This window comes from Seriola dumerili, unplaced genomic scaffold, assembly GCF_002260705.1.
Source record: "Seriola dumerili isolate Sdu_G_001 unplaced genomic scaffold, Sdu_1.0 BDQW01000088.1, whole genome shotgun sequence".
Lineage (NCBI taxonomy): Eukaryota > Metazoa > Chordata > Actinopteri > Carangiformes > Carangidae > Seriola > Seriola dumerili.
Window position 1 is genome coordinate 15,277,650 of NW_019174343.1, and position 9,239 is coordinate 15,286,888.

At 41.7% G+C, this 9,239-nt stretch overlaps 1 protein-coding gene and 1 non-coding gene across 2 annotated transcripts; both read right to left on the reverse strand.

Moving 5' to 3' along the window:
- Positions 1-2,250: 2,250 nt before the first annotated feature.
- On the reverse strand, positions 2,251-2,323 carry trnaf-gaa. Its single transcript has one exon. It is a non-coding gene; the product is annotated as a tRNA-Phe (tRNA).
- Positions 2,324-7,172: 4,849 nt separating this feature from the next.
- On the reverse strand, positions 7,173-8,867 carry LOC111221629 (probable G-protein coupled receptor 22). Its single transcript, XM_022745083.1, has 2 exons — positions 7,781-8,867; positions 7,173-7,690 (listed from the first exon to the last, which is right to left on the reverse strand). The coding sequence occupies exons 1-2, from the start codon at positions 8,865-8,867 to the stop codon at positions 7,173-7,175; spliced, it is 1,605 nt and encodes a 534-aa protein (XP_022600804.1).
- Between the last annotated feature and the right edge of the window lie 372 nt (positions 8,868-9,239).

The following is a 9,239-nucleotide window of genomic DNA, read 5'->3' on the forward strand; positions in this document are numbered from 1 at the left end:
TCACAGTCTTTGTGTAGCCATTTAGGAATGCTTCTACCTTCATTTGAGGTCTGTATACTGACACACACACACACACACACACACACACACACACACACACACACACACACAGAGAGAGAGGACTAGAAGTGTTTGCTTAAACCCTTTTGAAATATCCAGAACCAGAAACAGTCCAAACAATAGACCAAACTCCATACTGATAATGTAAGATTCAAAAAATGTTGCAACTTATCTGATCTATACTGAGTCCACAGTAGCAGTGAGTGATCATGAATTATGAACATTTAGTCTTTGTTAAATGATGTCACACAGGAGTCACTGAATGGTACCAGGTGAATCGCTGAATTTGGCATGAGAGTGCTTTTAAACCAACAACAAGACGACAACAACTAGCCACTAAAGAGCAGGAGATGAGATATAACCCAGGGGATCCAATTTGAAGACTAAAACGCAGTATGGGATTGTACAACTCTGGAAAGTTATGGAAGGAAAAATAATTGTTCATGAGGTAAATAATTAGTTAGCACCATGCAACACATCATACATGCTAGAGGATATTCTACTTGATCGTTAAATTAGCCAACACTAATGATGAAACCCCAGCGGTGTTCCAAGGGTTACACCTCTCTCAGGCTGAAGAAGAATAAGCTGGCATGTCTGCAAAATATAAAGTGCCTTTTCATTCTATCTTCCATATCTTGTCTTAATGCATTTTTTGTCTTATGTAAAGCACTGTGAACTGCTTTCTTGATGAAAGGTGATATGCTAATAAACTAGTCTCAACTAAAATCATTATGCTGTATGGAGAAGATAAATTGTCACGGTCCCCACGTGTAATTGTAATATGTAGTGGTTAATATGCCGCCCTGCTTCATGCAATCAATGTGCAATGTAGTAGGCCTTTTAAACAACTTACAGCACAATCAAGGAACAAATGAGCCCCTGGAAGTAAATTCAGAAAACTGACTCTGAAACTATGTTTCTTTAGTTAATACATTCATAGTTGTTGAGATGTTCTGTTCTTGTTGATGTATTTATCTGTAAATTGTGGATGTGAATATCATAGAATAATAAAAAGGACAATGGTCAAGCTTAGAATAAACACTCATAAATTTTCAAATTCAGAGGGTTTGCTTCTATATAAAAAATATTATGTAGGTGTAAATTCTACCAAGTGAGTCAAGAGTGTCACCCCTAATATATGAAATATAATATATATCTACAACTAATTTCTAATGTTCAATATCTGTGTAAACTTGCTAAACTAACATAGTTAACTGCCCTGAGATGACGTGAAAGCAGACTTGTTCTGAATCTCTCATGAGGCTGTGCTGTTCAAGGATTTATTGGACAAGATCGCCCACTGGTGAAAATTCATGTGAACTGGTTTCCTTTTGGTTGTAAACACTTAGGTGATTTACATCCATGCTTGGTGTGTGGGCTTTGAATGTTCTCTAATTGTACACTGAACACAGGAAACTTTGAATTATAACCCAAATCTTTGACTGAGGAGTAAAATATCAAGGAAAGTATTCTAGTACATGCCTGAAGTACGTTTACTATTTTTATTTACTTCTTTTTCTTCTTAATACCTTTACTCAACTATATTTCAGAGGGAAATGCTGTTGTTTTCCTCACCGTTTCAGTTGTAGTTCTGTTAGTTAAAAAAAAAAAATCGGCACTTCAAAAAAAAAAAAAAGTTAAAAATACAAACAAACAAAAAAAGAAAACTAAAACCTAACCACAATATAAAAACATCTTTGTGAAAAATTAAATATAATTCTAATTTTGTCCCCAAATATAGGCTACAGCACTCTACGGAAGCTTAAAAAAAAGAGACTTATAGACCTTATCTCGTGATTATGACTTACTATCTACTACTATAATTGTTTACTAGTTGTAGTATTGCAGGTTATCGGAGTACATCGCACTTTCTGTTAAGTAAAGGTGAACAGTGCCGTAAAAGTACACAGCTACAGCTTATTTCACAGCTCCTGCTGCACTCCCATCGCCTAAACATTCAACGTTAGGTTGCCAAATTTGCTGCCGATTTGTACTTAACTAAGTACTTAGGTACGCGTGTTATGGAGTAATGAAGTTTCTATAATATATGTATCTTTCTGCAAAAGTCTTTTTAGTGGCATATTAAAATGTCTTTGTTTAACGTATTGTCCTTAGTTGTGCTAATTGGCGATATTGCATGTTGAAAAGGCGTCACAAAAAGCCTGGGAAAAGGATGACCACATCTGCTGCCGAAACCCGGGATCGAACCAGGGACCTTTAGATCTTCAGTCTAACGCTCTCCCAACTGAGCTATTTCGGCGCGATACATACTATATAGGTAGAAAGTTTTTTATGTAAATGCTTTGATATGTCGTTGTTTATGCGATATGGTGGTAGATATCGGTCAAAGCTAGTCGTACCTAGCTACCAATCCAACTCTGGCAACACCACAGTAAGGAAGTAAGGGCAAAGAACTACAAGTCTTACATTTTATCCATGTTCAGCTGCAGTTATTCATACGTTTGAACACAAGATGGCGCCACTAGTGACCATAAAACGCTGGTCGCCATACTATTCACTGTGAACCTCTGTCCCTTGAAAAGATGGTAGAGCTTACCATGAAGGCGTAGTCCTAATCGTGGCGGTGCGGGTTCGAGTCCAACACGTAGCCCTTTGCTGCATATCATCTCTCTCTCTCTCTCGCTATCGGAATTAAGGCAGAAAAAACATGGAGAAAAACTTAATACGAAAAAAGCGATGAATCTGGCTGGGATGCACTTTATGGTGGCCCTGAGAGCTCAACGCATGTCCAATGCTTTTATCTTCAACAGTCTCAATTAGGTATTGAACAAGTGCATACCAGCCAGGTTCATCACTTTTAGAGTCCCCCGGAAACACTTCCGTTGTGTTGGGAGTACTTGAAGCATGTTCGTGTATTTGGTTTTGTTGTCAGTATTTGCAGAACATGTTGTCAAATTGATAAAGATGTTTTATGAAGTCATTTGGGTTTTAATGTTTGCATGTGTTTTCTTAATTGGCATTGTGTTGAGCTCTCGGGGCCACTGTATGTTTGTAGGAACAAACATTTTGCAAAATCTAAATCGATACAAAAAGTAAATATACCATTACTTATTGTCTTTAATATACATTTATTTAAATAACAGATATGGAAAGCATGCATCTGCATCCTCGTAGGTTTAATTACATTAAGTGCAGTGTATTTTAGAATATTCTATGTATTTGGCAAACTTACAGTGTACATGTACTCTATATTGAATTACTTTTCTCTTATTTGGGTCTGTGAAAAATCAGCATGTCACTTAGTGCTCATTAAATATGGCATCAACTGCAAGAAATGAGAACTGCAAGAACTGGGACCAACAGTTACATAAAGGCCTGATAAAGTGCTGCCAGTCTATTGTTCTACAGTCCATCCATTACTGAGCTCAGACAATGGCCAAAACTACTGGTTGAATTATTTGCCATAAATCATAAAAGAGGGTAGAGACTTTAAATACTTGTTCGCTATTGACTTGTGGGTTTTTTGGATGACACCCAAATGTGAAGATATTTTCACAGTATGATAGGCAGGAGCAATATATAAGACTCCTGAGCCATCAGTGGTAGAAAACAGTGTAGCTCTCTAATCTTATCATTCTGCACTTACCATTAGCATTTGTTTTTCTTTTTTCTAACAGGGTTCTGCAGTGATGCAGTGCTGTCCTTTTATTAGTCATATGATGATCAATGCCAGCTTCTATGCCTCCCTTCCCTTCCCTCTTTTCCCCCTAATCTCCCCTCCACACTGCCTCTAATTCCCCCCCCCTCTCTTTCTCTCCCTCCATCTCTGTCTCATGTTTTTGTTCCTCTGTCACCCCCAAGGTGACTTTCCTTCCTTCACCGTCACTGCAGCTGTTCTTCGCTTTGTTCTGGAAGGAGTGAGTGTGGATAAGAGATGAGAGAGATGCAGACCGGCGGAATAAAGAGAAGGAGAACCAAGGGAGGAAACGTGGGTGTGAAAGAGGACTGATGAGATTATCAAGCAGGATGGAGGAATCTTCAGTGTTGATTCACTGCACAAATCAGTAAGGCAACAAATTCTCACACACACCACATGTACGGACAGATTTGTTCTGGTAAAAAATAAAAAAATTGAAGTGTCAACATCAAGAGGCTGAGATTCCCCGACAGATGCTTACCTGACTAACAAGTTTCATCTTCATTAGTACTGGTGATGAGCACAGTTGCCACATCACAGGCACACAAGCATACTGAGGGTTCACTACAGTCAGCACTAAATACTGCAACTATCTGGGACAGAGTTTCTAAATTTAGGGATCAGAGAAATGGGGAGTGGAAACAGGAAATGTAGAAAGCGAGGGACAGCTGCAAAAAAAGACAGATTCGGACAGTATGTTGCAGAGGATGAGAGATGAAGGACATCCCAAGTCACGAGGATGAATCCAAGCAGTTCCCTTTGGAAAATATATAGTGGCAATTGTGATGGAAGGCTTGTGATGAAACTTTATTTTTAAAAAGCCTCCTACTGATAATAAAAGAGTGACAAAATTGGCATATTCTTTCATTTACAGATCATATCCTTCTCTAATGATTTCAGAGACATCACTGTATTCAAAAAGGTTGTTTGGTTGAAAGTTGGTCTGCACAATTATACTGTAAATGATTTGAATTATTAAGTCTATAATTAAAACATGTTATGAAGGTCTTCCAGGTTATTAAATTAGAAAACAAGGTGCCATTTCTTCATGATTTATATCATATTTCCTTTCCTTTTTCATTTCCATTGTGTTAAATGTGTAAAACAGAAAAAGGAGACACTCACTTTTCTTATTTTAAATATTATAACAGATAAAATGCATCTGTATGAAATATAAACACTGTACAATTGCTTTTCCTCTGGAATTAAATTTCCTTGTGAGTAAAAACATGAACATGAAACATGTGTGAATTAACACATTGAAACAGAGATAGATCAATTCTTAGATAGATCACCTTTTTAATACAGATTCGGTTCTGTTCTATACAATAACACATAATATAAATCTTATACAATACTAATATTTCTATACACATGGTCATAAATGTACAGTACAGTGTACACACATACAGTATTAACACAAATACGCTTACATGGATTTCTCTTTACAGTAACTCACTCCAACTCACTCAGAGTTTATCACAATGGCTGATTTTCTGTCCGGCAGATGATTGTGATCAAGTTTTACTAAAACCCAAAACAGACACTTAAATATTTACATCCCTGAAAAATGTACATGAATACACAAGAATTACTGTCTTCTGTCTGGCTCACAAATAGTGTAAAAGAGGTGAGGATGAAAGAGGAGATAGCCCAAAGCCCAAGGAGCTCTCCAAGACTTGAGCCCATATAAAGTTTAAAGTGTATTCTATCTACTAACTGACATTAATGTTTACCTACTGTAACACCCATAATACAAGAGCTGATTGAGGACTGGTTTATTGTTTTATGTCCAGCATGTCTGGATAAGAGACATGAAGCCCTGAGGAGAAAGAGAGATACAGATATAGTGTAACGTGTCCAGGACTCAGTCCAGAAGCTGACGGAGATGCGTCTGTTTCTGCAGTCATTCAAAGTGCAGTCCAGAAGCAGTGACTCTGCCCTCCAGAGCAACAAACAGCTGACATGAGGAGACGTCCTACCATGTCAGTGGTTGTTTTTCCATGTTTGGATTTCTCTGGTTTAAGATGCTAGTTAACCTGCAGTGACTACAGTGACAGTTTTAATGAAGTTTTCACAAAATATTGCCCTTTGATTCCCACTTTAAAACTTTGATACAATTTCAGTAATATTACAGTGGCCTGTCATATACACATAGTTACAATTGCTCCATATAGTTTGTTTTTATATTGTCCCCAGTGGCCTTCTGCTGTCACTCAGAAGATAAAGTCCTCTTTCTTCTCCCTTCCCCCTGTTATCTAAAGCGTAAATAGAAAACCAACAATTCTGTGTTCACATTCTCTTTGTTCACATCCTAGGGGTCATTGCTTTTCTCGCGATTTATTGCACATAATCATGGACGCACACGCTCGTTTATTCATTTACACACACTTGTTACACACGCACAACACACATGCATGCACAAATGTAAACATACAAACACAATCACACAAATATCCTTGCCTACGTCATCGTGACCATTGAAGTTTATTTTTAAAGAAAAAGGTCATGCCTTTTAGCTTTAACTTGCACACATTCCTCTAAAATATGGTGCTTATTGGAAATGAAATCTGAATCAGTTTTTTTGCAGTTTCCCAGTAGTTTCATGTGAGCCTGTAAACTTTGAATCTGATTTGCTTGCATTTACCTGCCATTAATTTGCTATACCATATAAAGTATGTGCAAACTCTTTCGCTCTGACACATTGTTGTAAACATACAGCCGGACATTCAGCACCATGAGAATATATTAATAACTCAATTAAGGTATGAAAAAAAGGGAAAGAAAGAGAAATATAGACTTACATTTACATTTTTCTCACTGAGAATATCTGTGCAGGTAGTTATTGGTGTGCTTTCACAGATAATGACTAAAAATAGATCAGTGTGCATTAATTGCGTGTGTGTGTGTGTGTGTGTGTGTGTGTGTGTGTGTGTGTGTGTGTCTGTGTGTGTGTGTGTGTGTGTGTGTCTCTATCTGTGCATATACACATGCACATGCAAGTTGAAAGTGCAAGTAGGAGCAATAATGTATGCATTTGCTGTAATCTACCCCTTACCCTACACGTGGGGTGCACACTAGTATTTTCAGTAGCAATGGTTATGGTGTTATAATGCTTGGCCTTTGTTGCCATGGTGAAACAGTGGCCACCTTGTCGGTCAGGATGTGGACTAATGAAGGTGAGTGTAAGAAGAGCAGAAAGCTGCCTCTAATTAGAGCTCAGGACTCACCTGTTTCCACATCTGCATGGAACCAGAGGTCATGGGATTTTCTCCTGACCTTTGTAAACAAACTGGCTCTCTTATTTCTCTCACACCCATGCATGAATATACACAGGATCCATCTCCCGCAAATTAGTACGATACATACAATTCTTCAAATTCACACACACACACACATACACACACACTCTCACACATGCAAACACACATGTGCACGCCGAAGACCAGCATCATTCCCTCACTGCCTCTGTGAGACATCGATCAGTGCCATCACTGGCCTCCACCCGTGGCTTGCGACTCTTCCTCTGGCCTCCCCCCTCCACCCAGGAGTTATGAATAACTGTGCCCCCGCTGAGAGCTGGGTCCACCTGAAGAAGGGACACTACCCTTTTCTTGACACGTGTTTTGAGGGCACGGCGTAGCTTCTGTCTGGTGAAAGCATAGAGCAGAGGATGAAAGATAGTGGTTCCATAAGCCATCGCTATGAAGCACAGTCGGAGCCGCACCAGACTGTCGCTGGGACCCAGACACAGGATCAGAACATTGACTGCAGACAGAGGGGCCCAGCAGCCCAGGAAGGTGGATATGATGATTAGGGACATTTTTAGGACGCGGCGTTGACGTTCTCGGCGGTCTCTGTGTCTGCGCACTGCACGTCTCAAGGCGATGATGGCAGAAACCGAGGCCTGGACACCCATGGAGGAGGCAGGCAGTGGTGAGGTGGCGTGGGTCTGCGTTGAGGCTGAAGCTGAAGCTGGGGTTGGAGAAGCAGGGGTGGCTGGTGTAGTCGCGATGGGGGTGGTAGCAGCAGTACTGACAGTAGTGACTGTTGCTCCACTGTCAGACATCCCTTGGGGAATAGAGGAGAGCGGTGGGGGTGATGTGGGTGTAGGGGTGGGAGATGGGATGAGGGGAGGATGGCTGAGGTTCTGGTTCTGGTTGGAGGACACCACCTCTGTGGGCAGACTCAGGTCCTTCTTCCTCTGCCTCCTGCAGCGTATCCTGCAGGTGGAGTCCTTTGTACGTGTACCCCTCATCATGTGAGAGCCAATGCGGATGTTGAGGGCCTGTAGGATCCTGGAGTAGGTGAACAACATGACGGCCACAGCGATGAAGAAGCATGGCACTTGGAGTAACAAGTGGTAATACATAGCGAGGCCTGTGTAATAACCCTGCCCTCCGACACACAGCAGTGTCCTGTTCTGCCATACTGGAGGCAGGTGATGTGAAGAGGAGGAGGGGTGAGTGGAGGGTAACGAAGAAGGAGAAATGGAGGAAAAAATGGGCGTCTGTCCAGTGGTGAACTCAGAGACATTGTTCTGCCTTTCCGGCTCCTCATCGTCACCGTCCTCAGCCCTCGAAGAGAAGAAGTCCCCCTCTAGGAAGGGCAGGAAGAAAACAGCCAGAGACACAGCCCACACTGCTGCCAGGAGCAGAGCAGCACGCCTGGGGGTCAGCAGGCGACTGGCTGGACGCACTGAGATGTCATATCGGTCCAAACTGATCACGAGTACATTGACCGCTGTGGCGACACTAGTGAACGTGACACAGGCCTCATGAAAGCAGCACAGAGTGGCCAGGCTGCCGACTCCACTTCCATTAGCTGGTAGCAGGATCACAGCCACAGTTAGTGGCAGACACAGCACACAGACCAGTATGTCCAGCACATGGAGATTGACCGTGACTAGGTTGCTGACTGAATCCACCAGGTTGGACTGAGCACAGTAGAGCACAAGTACGGTCAGGTTGCTGCTGAAGCCCAACACTAGCTCCAGCATCAGCACAGTGGTCAAAGACACCTGGAAGCCCAGAGGGTAGGGCGTGCTCCAGCCCTCCTCCACCCCAACCTCACCCCCTCCATCCAGCAGGCCTACCCCCTGACCATCGCTGGTCTCCAGGAGATCACGATAGCCTTCGGTCTCCATTGACGCCACAGCACTCCTTCACACATAGCAACAGTGGCCGCCACACCAGACCATGCTCTGTCTCTCCTTTTCCCCTGGGTCAAATGAGACAGCAGTGAGGATGTTGGCCAGATCTGTGGTTGATTCTATAAAAAAAATTTAAAAAAAGATACAGAAAGAAGAAGAGGAAGAGACAGACAGAGGGAGGACAGAGAAAGATCAGGCAGATTAGCAGTCAGCTTGTCTCATATTTACTCAGAAATAACCCTGTACAACAAGTACAAGTCAAACGTGTCAAATTTCACAAGGGAAGAGAAGCTACGAATTGACACAGCGAGGTGAAAGCGATCTTGGCAGTCGACTGGAATCATGGGGTGCCGTTCAAGCTGCTGC

Coding starts and splice junctions, on each gene's coding strand:
- LOC111221629 (XM_022745083.1), bottom strand. CDS start 8,867: ATGGAGACCGAAGGCTATCGTGATCTCCTGGAGACCAGCGATGGTCAG. Junction 7,691..7,780: donor TCCCCAAGGGATGTCTGACA/GTGGAGCAACAG, acceptor CCCCAGCTTCAG/CTTCAGCCTCAACGCAGACC.